The 22,741-nt window shown below is 36.1% G+C and overlaps 1 protein-coding gene across 12 annotated transcripts in view; it reads left to right on the top strand.

The window, feature by feature from the left end:
* Positions 1–22,741, top strand: part of LOC109449436 (multiple epidermal growth factor-like domains protein 6) — a 731,002-nt gene that overhangs the window by 557,593 nt on the left and 150,668 nt on the right. For all 12 annotated transcript variants that reach the window (XR_012494689.1, XM_074327498.1, XM_019735706.2 and 9 more), the window contains 8 exons: positions 3,670–3,807; positions 7,779–7,901; positions 9,603–9,725; positions 10,078–10,272; positions 12,257–12,388; positions 15,869–15,997; positions 17,426–17,554; positions 20,616–20,750. Coding sequence is in view for 11 of the 12 variants with exons in the window: in XM_074327498.1 (XP_074183599.1) it covers positions 3,670–3,807; positions 7,779–7,901; positions 9,603–9,725; positions 10,078–10,272; positions 12,257–12,388; positions 15,869–15,997; positions 17,426–17,554; positions 20,616–20,750 (1,104 nt within the window). In the remaining variant the exon portion in view is untranslated. The remainder of the gene's footprint in view (positions 1–3,669; positions 3,808–7,778; positions 7,902–9,602; positions 9,726–10,077; positions 10,273–12,256; positions 12,389–15,868; positions 15,998–17,425; positions 17,555–20,615; positions 20,751–22,741) is intronic.

Raw genomic sequence — 22,741 nt, forward strand, 5'->3', positions numbered from 1 at the left:
GAAATTTAGGAACATAAATCTTAAATGATTAAGCAATGTGGCTGGACAAACCTATATTATCAGAACATGTCTACTTACATACTCATTAAAATGAATGTGTAACACCTTTTCTTTCTCTTCCAAATCTTTATGTCACCCCTGTCTTTATCCTTACCTTGTCTCTTATGTTATCCATAAAATGCATGCAAGCAACCACCCAAGCTAGCAACTGATTTGGAATCTTCACCCCATCAATATAAATTAAGTGGTCTGCTGCTAACAAAAACTGTCTTGTCCATTGTATTTTGGATTCCATTCTCTATCATTATCTCAAAATCTTTGCTATTGCACTTATCTAATGGGTTGTTCTTATCACCTATCAACATGGTGCAGTATCTTCTGTCTTTGAAATACCCTCCAATAAGCCCACATCCTACTAGAACTTTAATCTGATCGCCTTCACAGCAACACTCTAATAACTCTGTTAATGTCTCCTCCTTCTCATCTTGCATACCCTCATCATACCAGACTAAACAGATTATCATCTCTACCCCTCCATGGTCACCCATGACCTCTGTGTTTCCAGACTGCATGTTAACTTCTCGGTTTTATCCTATTTGATCTCTCAGCAGCTTTCAACACAGTTGACTAACCCCCATTCTTCTTGAGACACTTTCTTCTCTTTCATGTTTTCATACTTTCCTGGTTTTCCTCTCCATCTTTGGCCCCTCTCTCACTGTCAGATTTTTATTGTCACTTGTCTTTTACCTTTAACCATATGTGAATATATCAAACTATGTAATCATCATCTTGACTGATAAACTTGACAGGCCCAAAACAAAACTGCTGGCTTGCAGACTCAGTTCCAAAAATGCCCTTCCTACTTCTCCACAACTTAGTGCTAAAGCCCAAAACTCAATGATAAAAATTAGTAAGTGACAGAACTAGGACTTTAGGCTCCAAATACACTATCTTTTCAATGTCATCATGTCTCTTTATAGATTGCATGTCTCTTTATCGGTTTTAATTAAGGGAGAAGAGTAAAGATAGTCATAAACAAAATAAATAATGTTGTGTCCTTAACTAAACTCTCTCATGAAGAACGTTCTTAGACTCACCAAATTCTCACTCTTCTCCACTGCATAAAATTCTGTGTTTTTTAATACCTGGGTTGCCAATGAAGCCTTAAATCTCTTGGTATATTTCTACTGCTTAAAGACAGTGCAGTTTTTCTATGGTGGTACATGTCTCTTAAAGAGCAAACTAAATAAAATGGGAGAGAAGAATTAACGACTAATTAGGATACAACATCTTCTGAAACAAGTCTTTCTCTCAGTGCCCTACAGAGTCATTTCAGGCACAAAGAAATGTGGAGGGGTTTTACCTTCTTATTCATCATTTGGTTTTTTAATGTGGCTGGGGTGTGGGAGCACTTGACAAACGTCTGAAATAAAATACTGAAATCTGACTAGCGCATTCTCAGTTATCATGTTGCTAATGAGTTATGAGGCACAGGTTTTCTGTAGAATTTACTTGGGAAAGCAATTTGCCCTAGAGTTGAATACATTTGGTAGAAGTGTACTTTTACATTTCTTTCCCTTATGTGAATATTTGGCTAAGTTCTTTGTGTAGCTCTCACCAGACTTCAATATTTACTAACTGACATACAAAACTTTCTTGATGAAAACTGGTATTTTGAGTTGTTTCAAAACCTGTAGGTGGAGGAAATGTTTTCAAAGCATAGTGATGTTTAACAATGAATTATGTGCCCTTCATAAAACAAGTCTATTTTAGAAAAATATTGTTTTAACTCTTTCCTAGGAAAGCAATATATTTATGTAATTTCTTCTCAAAGGCTCTCAAAGCACTGCATGGCATAAACATTGAATCCCTATAGTGTGATGATATGAATGAACCATCTTGTCTTGTGATTAAAAGTTGGAAAATTCCAGATCCAGCATGGTTAAGTAAGACTTCCCCCAAATTACCAAGCAATATATACTTGAGCTTAAATTCCATATGTATTTAATGCATATTTAATATATTGAGTAAATAATTATTTTCTACCTGTGAGAAACTACAGGGGTTATTTTAAAAAGTTTTTTAAACTATAATTACTTTAAGTACTACTGTTAAACATTATCATCTGTATCAAGGACGCAAAATCTTAGCTTACTTCTAGTGGGCAGTTATAGATCTTAGTATGCCCTTGCTTAAGTCCCGTATATTTTTTGATGAGGTTAAAATATTATCATTTGTATTTAAAGCAAATTACCACAAGAAGTCTTACAGCATCACTGATCACAGAAAAATAACAAGGATAGGAGCCAAAATTTGAAAGATGTCTTCCTAAAGCATGTATGTTAACATATCATATGAAAAGTATCAGTTCCTTTCATTACTTCAATCTTTCCTTTAGCTTTCTTATTTTTCCTCAGTCCTAAACTAGCTGTTTCTAAACCCAAAGGGGTTCTTACTCTCAATAGTAAATTGATTAGCATACTCCTTCTTTTGTTTATTCCATTATTCCCAATCTATTTTTTGAGCATCTGTTATCAGCTGAATAATCCAGGTGATGATGGCACAGAAGGATGAGCACAGTGACAGGAATGTGCCCTGGGTGTTCTGGGACATGTAGCACTGCTGCATACTGTGGTTGGAAGGCCAGGGATGGGGGAGGATGGTTTCTGTGCTCTCACTGTACAGAAACTGTAGCAGATACCTAGGCAGTTTCAATGCCGACATTGACTTTCAAGAAGTACCGCAATCCCAAGTACCCATGTCATGTTCTTTTTTATCTTTCTACTTTCAGAGGACTCAGGAGATAAGAATAGAAGCAAATGAACCAATGTAGACACTCTCATTAATAAGAGGTGTACCCAAAGCAACACAAATGTAGAATAATAGAAGGCAATGGTAAAAATAGCAGAGTACCTAAATTCCGTACTCGAACACGGATTCAAGCATTTTAAAATTTCTCATTCTCTCACTTAGAAAATGACTGATTACCATGCCATGTACTCAGTACAATTGGCATCCCTATGCTGAGGCTGATGTTACCCAAAATGCCCTTAATTAGCATATACCTGAATCAGCAAATTGGTTTTTAGAGTCATACTGTGTTTATATAATGAGGGACTCACATATACCTCAAAGTTGATTAGCACATTAAGATGATACTAGTTAAACATGACCAACTAATTCATTGGTCTTGTGTTCATACTTTTGTTCCAAGGCTATTTTTAACAGTATTTTCATGTACTCCTATCCTCTGAAAAGGACAGATAATAACATACCATTAGCTTGAGAACAGAAATGTCAGCTGGCAAACTATCTATTTGCTTCCTGATTATAGATTCAATACACTTTTTTTTTAAAATATCCTGAAAATACTGAGAATTCCCAGAGGTAAGTGTCCTTTAAGATTAAGTGTTAAATAACCACTGGTGGACTAATTACCTTTCTGCATCACTTCGCCACCTTAACATTATTTATAAGTTCATTAGTATTTTGATACTGTGTAGACATTTATAATGCTGGCTAGCCCTCAGACTTCTACTTTTATATGTGTAGAGTGTTGATAAATTTCCAACAAGTTTGTCATCCTCCCAACAGAGTGTATCCATTGTTGACGTATATTCAAGTTTCTCTATTGTTATGCTAATAACCATCTTCTGCTTGTTTGGAAAGGGGTTGAATTGGAAATTGTCAATAGCTGTGAAAAGAACAATGGTGGTTGTTCCCATCACTGTGAACATGCATTTGGTGGGCCCCGTTGTTCCTGTAACCATGGACACCAGCTTGATTCAGATGAGAAAACATGCATAGGTAATGTATAGTAAATGCCATCTGCCTGCAGAGTTGCCCGGGATTCGTAGCCCTTTCTTCTCTCATAGTTACTGCTGTAATGTGAGTCACATCTCTCATACTGCACGGGAAATTAAATTGAATAGTGTCTCTGGCTACGGGATAACATAAAAGAAATATTACTTGGCAGAAGACAACATTATGTTTAGATATTTACTTTGAAGTTAAAGGAGATTTAAAACATTTTAACAAAATATATGGACTTAATAGTTTATTTCAGGAAGATATCCCAAGGCCTAGCTAACCATTTAGTGTGATTTGTAATTCAAATAAGAAATGCTACGAAGCACCCTACTTCTCTCTACCTCCAGCAGAAACTATATTACATTCACTGGTTTTCAACTGGGTAATGATTTGGATGCATGCTCAGCTTTGGTATGGTAGGAAGATACATTCCAAAAGAAAATTTTAAAGCTATTCTTTGGAAATCCCAGCGCAAACCCATTTTTAATAGATAACTTTTCTAGCATATTATTAGAACTTACGCCATTTGAGACAATGAGAAAAATAAATTCCACCCCAGCTTTTTGTCATAATGAAATATTTAATCTAGAGCTGCTGAGAAAAAGGAATATCTACTAAAATAGGGGTAGAGAGCATCAAACTATATTATTATGTCCTCTGGATCTGGAGAGACCTACAAACCCCTAAAGCAATTTGCTATGATTTGAGAAATATATCCTATTTGCTTGTTTTCTTTTGTCATACTTTTTATATCACTGCTTTTAAAAATTATAATATGAATACTGAAAGTAATCTTTGACCATTTTATGCTAATCAATATGGTTAGAGATAAATTATAGTATCGTAAAAGAGGAGGTGAATTTCAAAGGTCTAAATATTTGGGATTTTTCAGTTTGGCACTATGATGTGACAGAGTGAACTTCGAGGGATTTGAAGTATTCTGGTTTCATAAATTATTTAACCAAAACAATGTCATTACTTGTATTTCTTGATCCAACATTGCCTCCTGCATTTTTCTGAGTCTACAGTGGTTAACTTAATGAAGCCAGTTGCTTTCCTGGCTTCATTTTATGTAATGAAAAATATGTTTGTATTTTTCTAACTTGCTAACATTCATATTTATAGAAAAACTAAAGTGCTTCCTCTCTTCTTCCTCCTTCCCTCCCTTCTTTCCTACCTGTCTTTCTTCCCCTTTGAATATTGGATAAGGGAAACTGCAATTTCACTAAATCTTTTGCTTGCAGTGTACAATTTTGCATCTTTCCTTATTCTTTAAAATGTACAATTCTGTAAAGTTTTTATTTACAGCTAGAAAATAAAATAGCATCTGTCAGGGTCAAATGTAGGAAATTGCATATTTATGAGCTTTCAGCAGTCAACATGACAATATTATATTGTTTATGGCTCAAGTTTATTTCATTTCCCAACAATAAATAACATTCATTCCTAAAGACCAAATATTCACTAGAGTAAGGCAATGATTTATTTGGAATGTACATATACATACTTTGCTTATTTGCCTGAGAACAGATTAAGGCCATGGACGCTATGTGTAAAAACAACCATGCATGAAGGAAATTAAAAGAGTTTTCTTTTTAACTTATTTTAGAATCTACTTTTTTATATAGGAGAATGTACAAATAAATGTGAAAATAAGTCATCCATTTGGCAAATGGTTGGTCCCAAATACAAAAATGTATTAGGACTAAAACCTAGAAATGTGTTAACACTATTTGAGAGACAGCTATACAAAATGCAAGTGTCTGACCAGCAATAAGTTCACTACATTTAACATTGGGTGGCTATTAGAATTTCTTTTTTTTTTAATTTCTAACCTTTGCAGTTTTATTCAGTGACTATGTATAGATACATACAGAAGATCGAACTTTTTTAAGGTTTACTTTTGACGCTTTTCTGGTCAGAACTGAACTGTTTAATTGTTTTGCCTGTCTTTAATTGATACTCTAATTTTTTATTTAGAGCCAAATTTTTATGAAGAGATAAATTTCTCTGCAATGCTGTAATATTTGCCATATTGGCCAATGTAGGAAAAATATGGGTATCAGAGAGGAAGAAGTTCTAAAAGAACAAACACATTACTGAGTCTGAGACTGCCTCCTCTTTGCAGCTATCAAATGGAATTTTTTGGCTCTTCTTCTCACGCTGTTTTTTGCCTATTTTGTTATTGTTGTTGTTCTTCAAAAATATGGCTATAAGCAAGTAAAGGTCTCGCTAAATAAGATCTGAAAAGAAAATTAAGAAATTTAGGAAACAAGTGATATAAATGTTGACGGACAGGGCATTTTAACAAACGCTTGCAATGTAAGAACAATGGGGTTTCAGATGACTTCCAGGCTGTAGATGGTATGTATGAGACAAACTAGAAATAGCCACAGAAGAAGATAATAGAAGAATCCAAAATGAATCATAAAATGATATATCGAGGAACTCATTTTCCAATTTTAATGCTGTTGTGCTCCTTATAGCTGAGAACAGGGAATCCTGAGACATTTATGTTTGGAGGCTCTGGTAGTATTTGCGAAGACTTTTAAATAACCTTGGAAACAACAGCAACAACAACAACAACACAGGATAATGTTTTAGATGAAATAAAACAATTTTGAAAGTACTTTTGTCCTCTATATTCATGCTATTTAACCCAAAGGACAAAGGATGGTTTAATATAAGAAAGGAAAAAATATCACCTAGAATTTGGTAGCACTGTTTGTGACATTTTGCAGGAGAAAGAATGTTTTGTGTCCAAGTGACCTTCATTTAGATATTTTATGGTGACCCTTCACCTTAGTTGATTGATTGCATTTTCTTTGGGTCCTTTCTTTTGTCTGCAATTCCTTACAATGTTACCCTTTCCAAGGTTAATTGAGACACTGACCTTTTATATCTGTGGCTTCTCATACAGTTAAGAAGCAATGGGATTTTGTAAACTTAGCTTTGACACGCCACCCAACTTAACAGCTCAACACAGGGGGTTGAATTGAACCAAGGACCTATAGCCAAAAACCCTGACCACACAATTGCCAAGTATCTAGCCTAAGGGAAACAGTGAGTGAAGAGTCTGTTGCTATCCCTTAGCTAGTTATGTTAGAAATGATCACCTCACAACTCAAGCCAAATAAATTATTCTTTAGCTAAAGGGTTTCAATTTGACATCTTCTTGTGCAGTTTGATTTTCCTTAGGGCAATTATATCTTAGGAAGAAACATTCAGGATTCTAGAATTCTAGAATAGTGCTGAAGGATATTTAAAGATCATCATTTAGAAAGCTATTTATCTGATAGGACATGCCAGGGTAATGGTGTCACCGATGGTAATAAAAAACCCTGAACCCACTCGTCTTTGGAAAGGTCAAGCAAGTGCTCGGAAAGATTCTGTAATTTAAAACATAATATTTAAAATGATTGTCTGCCCTCTGTCAGAATTGCAGTTACCACTTCTCTTCCCAGTTGTGTGATTTCCTTTTGCTTGGAAATGCTCTTTCATCTGAAGTTCTAAAAGAACAAACACATTACCGAGTCTAAGACTGCCTCCTCTTTGCAGCTATCAAATGTCCACCAAGGGAATTTTTTTGTTCTTCTTAAGATGTTCTTTTTTTTTTTGCCTTTTTGTTGTTGTTATTGTTCTTCAAATTCTCTGTTTATTTAGTCAAATTGCTGTTTAAACTGGAAAAATAGCAGAGATCTCTTTTCCTGTGCTTACAAATGAATTTGGAGATTATGTACATACTTGTAAAATAAACAACACGCAGAGAAGCATGCAGGGAACATAAACCCAAATATGGGCATCGTTCTTTGGGTCTTACACTTTCTTTGATGTCTGTACTATGTAGCCTGAGAAATAGAAGGATATTAGTAAAACTATTTTAATTTAGAAGTGAGGCTTGTCGGCACTTCCACAGGCCAGTCAAATCCCTGTCTCTTAAACAACAGAAGTGTCCTTTTCCCCTTTAGACCTTGATGAATGTGAGAGTGGAGAAGCCTGCTGTGCCCAGTTCTGCATCAACTATTTAGGAGGCTATGAATGCAGGTGTCAGGAAGGCTTTCAGATCAGTTCTGATGGCTGTGGATGTGATGGTAAGTTCCTGAGATCTGACACAAAATCACTGAGGTCATGGGGCAATCAGTGAAGGAGGAACATCAGCGCAAGAGGGTTAGGGTGGGAAAGGGAAGGACTTGACACTAAAGAGACTTGGATTTCTGTGAGGTTGTGCTATTCACTATTGTGTGAACTCGCGTGGCTCTGAGCCTCGTCTCCTCGTCAGTAAACTGAAGACAATAATAGGATTAGTGGGTAAATTTAGGAAAGTAATAAATATGAAGTACCTAGTATAGTGATTGACATGGAGAAATCACTCAACTAGAAGTAGCTATTATTTTTATAATACTCATTGGCCCATAATCCCTTTTACCTAATATAAGCAAATGAGAGCTTCTGGCATGTTATTGCACTCTGCCATAGGAATCACTATGGCAAGCTTGACTGGAGTTAGAAAGTTCGTGGCTGAAAATCAGTTTAATTAGAGAACAGTAGCAAAAGGATTGCCAGTTCACCACTGTCCAAATCTATATCAGAATCCTTTATATATCTGTTATTAATCTAGTTCATGCAAGTTTTAAGAAGTCACTTTACAATTTTCTAACTTACTTGTTAAAATTGGTTTGCTTACCTTTGCGATGATTTCTAGGTTCTTTACTTGTTTTAAATATCACAGAAGAGTTTGCATTTAGTGAGTAGAGTTAATTTACTTTTTTTTAACCATTACATTAAGAACAGTTCAATTAAGTCATTGCTATCGTTTATGTTTTAAACTTTATTTTTAAAATATCTACTCTTTAACTTTTAATTTTATGATCATTATTACCATTATTTTGAACTATAGTTTTCTTGAAATCAAAGCAAACATGACATAAAAAGAATTTGATACCTCAGAAAAAAATAGTGTTTCTTTGCTTAAAAAAACAAATTCCTGAATAATGCTGAGGATGGTCGGTGTGTTTCTTTATGTACATGCCAAGCGCCTTAGCTTTGCAGAGTAGATAACAGCAGAGAGCACACAATTATGATATCTGTATATTCTAAATACAGTAGAGTATATTACCATTTACCACATTCCATCCAATTAACAGGGCCAAAAAATTTGAATTTCATCAACCATCTGCTCTTAAACAGAGTGAGCCAAGAGATGATTGTATGGCATGAATATATGTACTTGGGTACAAACTTCCAAGCGGAAAAGGTATCCACATGCTGAAGCAAAGCTTAGAAGAGAAGCTCAGCTTCATAAATGAACTTTTAATATTGTGAACACATGGACCAAAGTCTGGGCTCAGACATGGACATACTCTAGGAAGTCACATGAGATCAAGGCTTAGGATTCTTCCATCTCTAAAATTGTCCACAAACCTTGTACAGAATTATGCGTGGAATAACTGCTTCATCACAAATATTGGATAATTCAGGAATGACTGAACATGATTCAAAATGGTGCAGAGCCTGAGACCATTAAACTTATTAAATTCTTCATCAAAACCTTATGAACAAGGTCTCAGAAAGGCCTTTCTATGTAGATGAACTATAGTAAAGTTGGAAATGAATGAAAGAAAAATAATTGGCAAGATGTACCTGAGAAAGAATTTGGGGGCTATGCTTTCTATGTGATAATATATTGGTATTGATTAATAAGGGTAACAAGGGAACATACATATGCCCAGAAGTTTGTGATGTCTATTTTATCTCTCAGTGCCTAAAAGCAGGCATTGTTTAAATTTTTCTAGATGTGGATGAGTGTCTGGATATCAGCATAGTCTGTGACCAACTATGTATTAATTCTATGGGAACATACAACTGTATTTGTGAAGAAGGCTACAGAATTGGAAGTGATGGGAAAACTTGCATCTGTAAGTCACTGTGAAGAAATTTAACGTCTTCTAAACTACCTCCACCCTCATTTTGTTCTTCAGGAGCAACGGAGACCACACATCCCTTAACTCATCCTGCCCTCCCCTTTCTCTCTTCACAGACTGAGACCTTTCTTTTCCTTTTGTTCTCTCGGCTGCAGTTTCAGCTTTGTGCTTGATGCTTCTCACCTTCATTTACTTTTTGAAATGACCTCAAAGAGTTTTACCTTTCAGTGGCCCCCTGCCTTGGCTGTCTAGTTCAAACTCTCTCATTTCTCTCATCAACCCTTGCTCCATTGTCAGTTCTTTTAACCAGCATGTTGAATCCAGGCACTTTCCTGTGTGGTCTTAGCTTTAGATGATGATGAGCTAGAGGAGGAAGAAGAGGAATTGGAAGTTGTGAGGTCTGCAGGCCTTCTATTCAGGAGTCTGCCTCGACTGCTTCATTATGTCGCTATGTCTCTGCCTCCTGCCTATCAAGATGAAGAAGATGAGGAGGAAGAGGGAAACGATATTCGAGGAGAACTGACTGCTTTGCAGAAAGTTGGTGAGGAAGAGTGTATCTCATTTCTTTATTTTTGGAGAATTCACATCAATTCCTCCATAGACAATTTCATTATCTGTATTTAATGCCATCAAATGTTTTAACATTATGTTAGCAAGAAAAGTAGGGCCAAAATCATTTCTTCAGAGCTTCCTATCAAATCTATCATTTTTTTTTTTTTTTTTTCTTTCCTTTACAGAATAAAGGGTTGCTACGTAGGTATGCATACAAGTGCGGCTGCAGGGTGATGGAGGCTGTTGAAGTGTGATACAGTGAAATGGAGCTGAAAAATATCTTTAAATTAATACAATGTACAGAAGGATTGTGACCTTTTAGTTCTAACCATTAAAACTCCACTAGAAGTCACTTTTATATAGTTAAAATTTTCCTTAAATAACTTAAAATACGGATCATTCCTAGATTTTAAAATGCCAAGAACCAATTGTTTAATATGCTCAAGTAGACCAAGAAAATATCTTTAAAAATGAGCAGGGTTTTTTTTTTTCTATGCTTATATCCACGCAACAGAAATCAAGCATCAAATCGCTTCTGATCAAAATAAATTAACATAACCTCTTTCTAAAAAGTAACAGTTTGCAGCCAGTCTGCTGCTGCTTCTTCTTTTTTTTTCTTTGTAAAACAGAGATGCTCTTTTTTTTTTCCCTCTATTTGTTGTATTTTAACAGTGTCAGAGCTTGATGATTGCTCAGAGTACATTCAGTAAAATGGCAGAAACATTTTTATGCTATGGTGAATCATAGTAATAAGATCAATAAATACATCTGCCTAAAAATAGAAATGCTTTAATGTTTCTTAATTCAACTCCTGATACTTTGGCTACTCAAAGTCTGACTAGAAATAGTACAGTGCTACCAAGGCAGTCAGAATGGGAGTGGCCAAGATCTGGAGAGAAGAGAAACTCCGACAGGTGAAATGGACAATCTCGGCTACTTTTCTCCTTACGCTGTTTGCTAATGCATGGGCTGTGCAGGCAGAGAACCCAGGAAATCTCAAAGACAGCTGTTAAGAGGGTGAGGAGCTAAGCAGAGTTATCAGCAATATCCTGGTGATGGGGAGGTAGAAGCTGCAGTTCAGGATCTGCTCAAGAAGAGAGGGCTTGCTCAACATTACAGACTCTGAATGAGACATCTGAAAACCCCACTAGAACAGGGGCAAAACTTGAATTAAAACAATCCTGAAAACAACTCAAATCAAGTCTATCCATCCTTATTCAGATTAAGGTAATTTCCGTAAAGAATACAATGGAAAAACACATTATGGTACCTTTAACAATAGAATACTATACAGTCACAATAAATGAGTGTATATACAATGTGGGTGAGTATCACAAACGTTATAGTGAATGAAAGAAGCTTGATATCAAGAGTACATACTTTATAATTCCATTTATATAAAGTTTAAAAATAAGGAAAAATAATCTATGGTGATAGAAATCAGGATAGTGCTTAATTTTTGAGGCTAATGAGTAAGAATCATCAAGACACCTTTGAGTTTTTGGGGTGCTGACAATATTCCTTACCTCGATCTGGGTGGCATTTAAAGGGGGTATTTACATTTTTGAAAAAAATATAAAGTGTACACTTGAGATTTGTGCACTTCTCTGCATGTATATTAAATCTCAACAAACAGGTTTACTTGGGGAGAAAAAAACAACTTTGCATAAAAAAGCCTGGGAGGAAAAACAAATGGTAAGAACATTGATTATTTTACTTTCTTAAATATTCTAAATATTCTTTAGGTTCTGTATTTCAATATTATCATTGAAAATGATGAAATAAGCTTTATTTTAGAAGATATCTCCTTGTTGTTGTCTTTTTCTGGGGCTCTAGGAAAGAAGCTCAAGGATCAGGGGTGTGTGTGTGTGTGTGTGTGTGTGTGTGTGTGTGTGTGTGTGTAATTGTTTCATCTCCATTTTCAGTGATGTAGGGAGTATGTATGAGCTAACTAAGATGGTATCATGTTCCAGTCTGTTTAGATCACACGTTTGGACATGATTGCAGTTTGAGCTGTGAGGACTGCATGAATGGAGGCAGATGCCAGGAAGGAAAGAGTGGGTGCTCCTGCCCAGTTGGCTGGGGTGGCATTCTTTGTAATGAAAGTAAGTGATACACTGAAGAATTTTAAGAGGGTGAAAAGATCTTCTTTATTTCTTCTAAACTACTGGTGATAAGTTCTTTATGTGTGCTCTCCCTAAAATGTTTTAACAAGGTAAGCAATTGATATGGGTGAAAAACCAATTTATTTGTGGTGCATAAAGAATGCCTATGAAGCACTGAGGTTTGAAACTGAACATGTGATTAAAAGGGGAGATTTTGTGTTCCCTGGGAAACTTGATGTGCTGTATCTTGTTTATCCATGGAACATAAAAGTTAATAAAGGATCCTAATATTCTAGACCTGTAAAAATCCCTCCATTTAAATAAATCATTAGGCCCTGGCAAGCTAGTCCCAATAAAGAAAAAAAAAAGAAATAGAAATGATTTGTGCTACCAAGTGCAGTTAATGGGATTGCTTGACTGCTGCTTCTTTTTGTTTATGTTTTCTTTTTCTTTTCAAAATATCTTAGTACAGCCAATCACATTTTTAAGTTTTTCATATGTCTCTCATGAAAAAATATCAATGATTTAAAAAGTGATCCCTCTAATAAAATTTCCCCTTATATTTTAAGTGGAGGTATACTTGCAGGTACTGAAACTGCCAAGTAATAAAAACAAACTATATTGACTATCTTTGTTTCCTCGTTCTCTTTTTAAGTTTACCTTACAATTTTTTAATAAAAAAGTTTTCTTTGTGGTTTTTATTTGGGTGTAAATATCTAACTATTACAGTTTTGTACACCTGAAACAAATTTTTTTAAAAAAAGTTTTCTTAATCTTTGTGATTAGCCTGGAGGATGATATGAGTAGATATTCTTTTGAACCCCCTGCATATAGGAATAAAGAGCACAAATATTGTTACTATTAGGAGATAAATGCAAAACTCGGATCATAACATAGTGAGTGAGCCAAGTGGTTTAACCAAGGTTACTAGTTAGGGTATTTGAGGATCGTCCTCAAGCATCCCTACGATCATGTTTCTCTGCTGCTCAAAACACTTTGAGTGCCCCATTCCTGATCCAATAAATCATATTCTTCTGATTTACTCACTGGCGACCACCTAAAATCAGGCCTTCATAAACCCTTTTCACTTTTTATTCTCGTTACAACTCTTTGCCCAGATTGTTATTCCCAGCAAAGTAAACCATTCACTACTTAGTGCTTTGTCCTTTTCATCTTTGTGGCTTTTGCTAAAAGCCATCTTTGTCTATTGTCACTTATTGTACGAATTTTTTTGATGGCCTCAGTCTAACCACAACTATTTATATTTCGGTGGATTTAAAGTCACTCTCTCTCTTTCTACATTGGATTATTGCCAGCTATGTTCCTGTTCTATCTGTCTTACTCTACTGAAAGCTCATGGCCAGGTCCTATTCATGTTTCTCCAGTTTGGAGGTATCTAGTGCATGAATGAGCAAATGAAGAAAATGTGGTATTAAAGCACCCAACTAGATTGACCTACAACTTGACATTAACCTGCAACTATATAAAACTGGGACCAAACAAATGTAATTGCACAATTATAAGGAAGTAAATATTAACCTTATATTGTAAGTTTTGTTGGTAAACATGCAATTTCCAAACCCTTGATTTCTAACATGGCAGCATGAGAAATGAAACTAAAAATCTATCTCAAATGCATCAGAATAAAACATGTTTGATTCAAAATTAATATGGAAATATTGAAAATAAACTTGCTGATAAATGAAGATAAGGCGACCCCTTCTTTGGTTTTAGAAAACCTTGAGCATCTTAAGTGTTCACATGGCCTTGTATAGGAGAACCTGTTCCTGAAAGCAGAATTATATGTTTTTTACATTTCCTCTGTGTCTTTAATTTTTTAACTTTTTTACAAAAATGAAAACAGAACAATGCAAATGGAAACAAATGCTCACTAATTCTTTAACTAAAAGAGGTAGTAAGAACATTTTCTTAAAAATTCCTATAAACTACAATAAATGAAACTGACCAATCATTCATTACCCTTATTTTTAAAAGTACCAGCTCTTCAAATGCAGCAAGGGAAGTTAAAAGAAGAACATTCTGCAGAGATCTGGAATGTTAGTTTTCCCACTGAGTAGATCTTCTAGCCCAGTACCTTTATTGGTTTATGATGAAAATATCTGCTTTGACATCTTAGGAATTTTTCCAAGTAACTATAATGAAACAATTTTAAAATTACCACATATTAATTTTAATAGCACATTTCAGAACTCCATTTACTTTTAAAAGATTTTATACTGTCTATCTTATTTCTTATCATGAGACTCCACCAATAGGAAGGGAGGATAAGAGTATTTTCATATAAAAAATGTATGGGTTGTATATGAAGGGGAGGATTCATGACTCCTTCCAAATTATCCAGCTATGCTTTGGGGCATATTTGTTCTCAAATTTGTTTCTCCAGGGTAATTGCTCTGTTTGATGCTAACGAAGTATTTAGCAAATCCTTGTACAATGTGACATCATATTTTTCTTTGTTGGGGGAGTGCCAGGTAGTAGTGTTGATTTAATGACTTGCTATAATCCAGATACTCTGCAAGCTATTTAAACCTCCTTAGATTTACTTAGCTTCAGTTTTCAAATATATTTTTAAAAATTAACCTTTCTATAGCTGCTGTAAGAATTCAAAGAATGTAGGCATAAATCAAATTTGTTGTCAGGTTTTTTTTTCTCTTATTCCTTTGGTTTTTCTCTTTCCTTTCTATTTCCTTTTTATAGTAGCCTAGTGCTTAAAAGCAAAGAAAAAAGTGAATAAGAAGCCAAGTTTCCATATTAGCATCTGGAATGGTGTGGGTGGGGGGGGGAGGGTAAAGGCAGTTATATAAATGTCGTTTTATAATATTTAGCCTATCGATAAAATGTCAAAATTCTTACTGAAATTTTCTAAACAGCTGTGTTTACCCAAGTTAAAATTAAAATAAAGTTACAGACATTTTCCCAACTTATTTTTATTATTGGAATACTAAACACTTCCCCCAAAACCAACAAAACAGTTGTTTGCTTGACTTCATCATTCTTTGACAATGCAAAAATACCTTGGGACCCTCAAGACAGTTTTAGTTCCTGGTTAAAAATGCATGCCATTTCCCCTCTACATTTTCTTATATCTTTCCAAATAAAAGGTGCAGGTTTTTTGTTTTGTTTTGTTTTTCCATTAAGTTTGGTTAGAATTATACAGCATAGATATATCTAAGCTTTAAAAATGAGAGGGTTAGAGTTTGTGGAGCAAGGTAAATTTTGCATGTAAACCTTCTTAGCAGTACCTCAGTCATCATTTTAACTAGCTGTATCAGTAATCCCCCAGGAATGATTATGCCATCCAAACTAGGAGCATGCCAGAGATAATTCCTGGGTCTACAAATTACAGATATTTTGATTACTCAGTATCCATTCTAATAGGAAAACAAGATTTTTTTTTCTCCATTTGTATCACAATGAGTATGTTACATTGCTTACTCGACTTCTCCATTTTCTTCATAGCTTGTTCCCCAGAGACCAGTGGGAAAGAGTGTGGAAGCATCTGCGATTGTCAGAACGGAGGCACGTGTGATCCTCTAACTGGGCACTGCCAGTGCCCCCCAGGGGTGCATGGGAAAACCTGTGAACATGGTAGGAATGTCTGGTGCTGGTCAGAAACAACCCTTTAAGGTCTTGAAGTCTCCAATGGGAAATAAACTAAGCGAAAGTTGCATATGTATTTTTCAAGGTAGCCTTTTTCTGAAGAAGTAAAAGGTTGTGTCTGTATATATATACAGAGTACAGTTGCTTTAACTGATGACGTGTGTTATAGAACAAAATAAGTGATACTTAAATCTCCAACTGTGATATTTAGACTTCCAACTAAGCAGAGTGAATCCTGATATAGAAAAAGCCTTTTTCTTCCATTGAGCAAAAAGTAGAATTTGTATGTACAGGTTTGGATATAGGAACTAGAAAGAATTATTTGCTCTGCATAATAAAATGAAGAAAAAAAATGGAGCTTCTAGGGCTAACCAGGAAGAAAAAGAGATGGGGGAAAAAAAAAGAGAGAGAGTGGAGGTAGAGAGGAAAAGTGAGGAGAAATAATGAATGAAAAACTCACAAAATACCAGTGAATGTAGTGTGTGGATTTTTCGTGGAATCCAGTGAAGGGGTTGATAAAGCACAAAAAAGAAATTGCTTATACAGGCCCCAGAACTGAAGGCAGAGAGTCAATGAAGATATAAGTCTTCAGGAATTGCTGAAAATCATGGGGAGTTTAGATTCTTCATTTCACAGAACTGCAGAGATAGAAACCAAGTTTACTTCACTCTCTGAGAGGTGCAGGAAGGCTCCTGCTGGTGTCCTAGTTATGTATCCCCCTGAAAAATATGTATTCATTTATTTAAAATAAGCATATTAAGTTTTTGCAAGCACTGTGTCAGGCATTATGATATGGTAACAAAAAAAATTAAATAACTAAAAGGGACACTTCCATGTGGAACTTTCAGTCTTGTTCAAAGCAGACATAGGTTACAAATATTAGTAGGTATTACAAATTACATATTAATGTGTGTTTCGTGGTCAGAACATGAGGAAACTGCAGACTGGGAGAGCCAGAGCATTTTCTAGAGAAGTGACACTTAAGCAGAAGCTTGCAAAATGAGAAGACATGAGACAGGGAAAGAGTGAGGGAAGAGTATTCCAGACTGAGGAGGCCACATGTGCCAGACTCTGAAATGGGTAAGAGTCAGGTGCATTACAGGAACCAGAAGAAGGTCACTGGGTGGAACAGAAGTCAGTCAGGGAGATATCAGTGCCACATGCAGTCCTCCAATGCAGAAGATCATAGGACTTGTTAAGTTTGGAGTTTAACCTGACAGCAATGGCAAGTCATTGTAGAATTTTAGACAGAGAGTATAAAATCATATTTGTGGTTTTTAAAAGATCTTTCTTGCCTCAGTCCAATCAGATTGGAAACACCTTACCTTTTGCAAGGTCCTTATTTCATGTAGCAACAGCTCTAGCAAGTTTTGCATGTGGGTTAATATATGCTTTGTTTGTCCTTCCGCCCTCTAGGATGCCCAAAAGGATTCTTTGGAAAGAACTGCAAAAGGGAATGTAACTGTGCCAACAGTGGCCATTGCCACAGGGTGTATGGCGTCTGTGTGTGTGAGCCAGGGCGCTATGGGAGGTTTTGTCATTTGAGTAAGTCACAGGCACTAAATTTGCTCTCTGTGTGAAGCAAGGATGCTCAGAAAAGTACCAAAAATATGTTAACAAAGGAAGAGAGTAAAAACCATAATACATTTTATGTGGTCATATCATATGTATGTTGATTTATGTTCTAGTCTTTTTTTAGCCTCCTTATATTATAGAATCTAGATTTTGATGAATGAAAGAAAAATATTTCTGAATTATTTACATTTATTTCTAGTTAGTGTTTACCTCAACTAATGAGAGGGGATTATTAATAGTTCATTTAAAAGGAGATTTGACACTTTATAGGACTTGAATATCAAAGGCCCAGAATAAGTCTCTTTTATTTCGGGGTTCTTATACTTTGCAATATCGTTCCCTAAAATTTCTAAAACAGGCTCTTCATTTTGCATTTTGGCCATCACTCACATTTTGCAAAATGTGTGAGAAAACACAATCACCAACAGACTATTCAGCCCATCAGTAACATTTAGGATTTCTCCCAGTAAGACACCTCTAGATGCCCACCATTCTGTCTCAAAGCTGTGTGCAAGCACCTGTGAGCCTGAAACAATCTCCACCCTGGTCCTCTATCTGTTCCACATGCCCTCCTCTGAAAATCCTTCCTGAGTGAACCTCAGTAGGACTACAACCTATTTCTTAATAGCAGAGACTTTTTAGAGATTTCTATTGCATTTTTAGTTCTTAGTTGAATGTCCATGGGTCTTGCCTATTTTATAAAAGGAATGCCCCTAGAAATCACAGTATATTGTAAATATTCCTAAAAGAGAGCCAGTGAAGACATCATGGAAAGTTGAACCTGAATCATGAGGAAAGGTTAGACTTGGGTAAGCAAAATGGAAGAGAAGGGGAGAAGGCGTGGCTAAATGTGAACAATGCAGGTGCACATGGTATGTTCCAGAACATCATATACCTCTTAGAACGTGCCAAAAAAAGAAAACTCACCTAGAAACAAAGATAGCACCATTTCTACTATTGTTTCTCTAGGACAACAAGATACACCCCATTTTTTCAATAACTTTTGAATATTTTATAAGGCAATACCAGATGTTTTGTAAAAAGCACTTAAATCATAACTCATCTGGTCACATATTTAAAGAGCAGGTGGTGGTGGTAGTGATGATACCATTTTGAATGGGACCATCTTTAGAAAAAACATATACATTACAGTTCTTCAGGACTCTTATTGCTTAGACTTGAGGCTTCATTTATTAATGCCACCTACCTGGCTCTGAGAAGCTTGAGTTTGCAATCCTATATTAGCTTTCTGTCATTAAAAAGTGCCACAAACCAAGTGCCTTAAATAACAGAAATCTATTGCCTCACAGTTCTGGAAGCTGGAATTCTGGGATCAAGGTGATAGCAAGCCATGCTCCCTCTGAAGGCCTAGAGGAGGATTAATTCCAGGCTCCTCTCCTAGCTTCCGGTCGTTTTGGCTTGTGACGCCGTAACTCCAGTCTTTGCATGACATTTTCTGTGTCAGTGTCTTTGTGTCCACATTTCCCCTATTTATAAAGGCACTGGTTATATCAGATTAGAGGCCCATCCTGTTACAGTATGATCTCATTTTAACTAATTATATTGGCAACAACACAATTTCCAAATAAGGTCACCTTTTGAGCTACTGGGGGGTAGGGCTTCAACATGAATTTTTGGAGGACACATTTCCATGCATAACAAACCCTGAATTGACACTGAATTGACAAAAGAGGTTACTTCTTCCACTTTTCCTTTTTCAATCCTAAGCATATTTCCACTGTTATATGTCTTTAATATACTCAGTTGTCACATTTAAGCATTCCATTGTGCCTGAGTTCCACTCGGAACCACTCATCTACGTGCTAAACAAGAGAGAGTGAGAGCATGGAAGTCAATCCAGGAAAGTGAGTGTTCTTGAATGAACAAAAAGAGGCCCATACCATAGGAGATAATGTCTCTGGGAGACCTGGGGGCTTAGTGGGTCTGGGAAAGGACTCAAAACTTGGGAGCCATAGGAAAGATAAAAAAGGAATAGTAAAATTTGTCATCCAAATAGGATAACATTAACAGCAAATAGGGGCCCTGTTCATATTATGTTCTGCTTCGGGGATAATCTGTCTATCCCTGGCAGAGGCAAGAATCACCCTACAGGAGGGCACTGTAACCACCACTTTAAATTATCTCTGCTAATAATCGCAGATATTAGCAGATGTTAATAATTTCCATTCACCAGAAAGTCAAATGGCTTATTTTGTTCTCTAAAAGCAGCTTTCTTGGCAAAGCCTATGTAGGCATACAATGCAATTACCTCGAGCCTGGAAGGTACTTGAAGGATCTTCCATTTGGTAAGTCCCTTGGGCATCTGTGAGGGGGAGAAAAAATTGTCAGAGGTATATTTTAGATCGGGAATTAAATGACTGCAAGTAACTCCGAAATAGAAAACTAAGGGTAGGTTTCCCTAAATGCAAAGGTGGGACTTTTTTCAAATTAGAATTCCTGTGCTAACTACCCTTCCTACAACTCAAAGGCATGAGGAAAATAATGAGGGAAAGGCAAGCTCCAAAGATGTGGCCAAGATAGTGCTGCTGTCCTGAGGAAAGTTCTGTGTTAGCTCTGAGATGTAAAATGATTTCCAATTACTATACAATGAAAGGGAAGGAAAACAATGGTGAGCTTTCACATCAATGCTTGTCCATCATCTCCATGCTGTGGCAGGATGAATATGGGGCCTGGCAGGCCTTCCCGGAGTCCTCAGAGCCGATTACTAACTACAGGCACCAATGGAGCACATTGAGAAGCAATTTCTCTCCCGGAAGCACCAAAGCCTTTTAAATAGTTCAGGCTTCACTGTTCACGTCAAGTTGCCAAAAAGCAAATGAATTGCCTGATTTGAAAGACATTTGTTTTCCTGATTTTTGTTTTTTGTTTTTTGGCAGTCAGGATGATCCCCTTGTTTTCCCCATAATCAGGCCCTACAGAACTACATGACTGTGCACTAACAATGTGGGGGGAAAAAAAAAAAAGCAAAGTGTGGTTTTCAGGTGATGAGTTTGCCTCAATCTGCTTTCAGACTGTCCCAAGGGGGTCTACGGGGCTGGCTGCTCTTCCGAATGTCAGTGTGTGGAGGAGAACACCCTGGAATGCAATGCCAAAAATGGCAGTTGCACCTGCAAAGCTGGTTACCAAGGCAACCGATGCCAGAAAGGTACAATCTAATGATAAATTTTCTTTCTTCTCTAATAACAATGCTCAGCCTTTGTTCAGTATCATATGATCACTAATTATTTAATCCACTAGTGTCCTCAGGAGATGGGTAAGCTTTATTAACCCCCTGTTTGCAGGTGAGGAAACTGAGACACAGGGCAATAAAGTTATTTAACCTTGTCATCTCCGCCTCTGCTTTTAGCTATCCCCTTGCTGGCTTGAGCAAGGGAAGAAAGATCACATTGCAGAGAATCTTCTCTTAAGAAGACTAAATCTGGCTAATGACTTCTTTGAGTTGACCGAATCAACCAAGGGCCACTGCTAGCTTTCAGAGTTAAAAAAATTGTTTTCTTTATATCTAAAGACAGATCATTCAAACAAATACAATTCAAAGATTTTAACCATGGAAAAATTTTGGAAAATTCAAATATAATTATCAATGTGGTCCTTTGTCAAATTTCTAAATGTTACATAAATGTTTTTATAAACCTATAAATATAAAAGTTTATGGATAGCATAATTCTAATTATAAGTAACATGTATAGATATATATGTGTGTACATGGACATAAAATTTGGTAAAAGGTATTCCAGATGATAGTAATAGCTGTCTCTCCTTGGTGGACTTATGGAAATCTTCTCCCCAAATATCTACATGAGTCTTTGACACGTTTAAAAAGTCTTATGCCACCTTTTCACTGAACCTTGTCAGTATTGCACTACTTAAAATTTCAACTTTAATGTCTTCTTGAACTGTTTTTTCCAAAGTGCACATTATCTTCTAACATACCATATACTCTAATTATTATCATGTCTAATATTTATTAGATATGTCTTTCCTGCTAGAAGCTAAGCTCCATGGGGGAAAGAGATCTGTTCATTTTGTTCACCAAAGTATCCCCCAAAATCCTAGAACAATCCTGACATACAGGAGTTACTCAATAAGAATGTTCTTAAATGAATATATAAATGCAAATCTTTAATTTTATTCTTTATACATTTTCTCATGTTACTGTATATTATGAATTAAGCACTTGTTACTATTTTATTCAGGGGAAATTGTCACAGTGTTTTGTCTCTTTAATACATAGAACAACTGAACATATAACAAATAAAATGATCATAACTAACAGGAAGTGAACTTTTTACCTTTGCAGTCCTCCAAAGGACAATCTTGTTTAAAATCAGGAGATTCAATAGATTTGATAGGAAGCTGTCATACTGTTGAGTCCGCTCACAGAGACACGCCCTGGGTTTGAGGGTTGTCTTTGGCCCTCATGTATTTACACGTTGCCTTGCATTGTCATCTTCGGAAAGTCTGCAGGGCTTGTCAGAGCTAACTAAAAGGGAGTAAGAGCTTTCCAGGTTGTTCTGTGGATGTGGAACTGGAGTCTGAGCAACAATGTCCGACTAGATTTCGTGGAGAGAGGGCTATTTAGGGAACTGGATTGTGACTTTCTAAGCAATGGGTAAAAAGTTTGGGGAAACAGAAGGCTGACAGTACACGAATGAGTTCTATATGGTATGAGAGTGGGTCCCATGCCAATCTCTAAATCTCCCCCTGCTTCAAACAATTTTTAAGACTAGAGTGGGCCCCTTATTCATTTCCCCACTGGAGAAGTGATGCCCTGAAAGTCAACGAATGAAGAGACAAGACCATATACACACACCTGGGTAAATTTAATTTATTCTGATAACATTTTCTTAAAGCAGTGGCTGAATGTACTATATTGGAAAGGCTTAAGATTCCCACTGTGAAGGAAAATGAATTTAAAGTATATGTAAATCAGCAAAATAGAGAGGTCACCATAATCTCTGGAAAACATATTATTTTTCAATCAGATAACTTTGTTCAATTCTGATAGTTTTGTCTAACCACAAAATGAAATTATGAATCAGACCAGAGTGGGTGAATGGGACCGCCATGATTGACAGCTGAAATCAAGGCAAAAAGAGCTCTCCAAGAGTTGTGCGTGATGAAAATCAGGACTGT

The sequence above is a fragment of the Rhinolophus sinicus genome, linkage group LG01 (assembly GCF_036562045.2).
Source record: "Rhinolophus sinicus isolate RSC01 linkage group LG01, ASM3656204v1, whole genome shotgun sequence".
Lineage (NCBI taxonomy): Eukaryota > Metazoa > Chordata > Mammalia > Chiroptera > Rhinolophidae > Rhinolophus > Rhinolophus sinicus.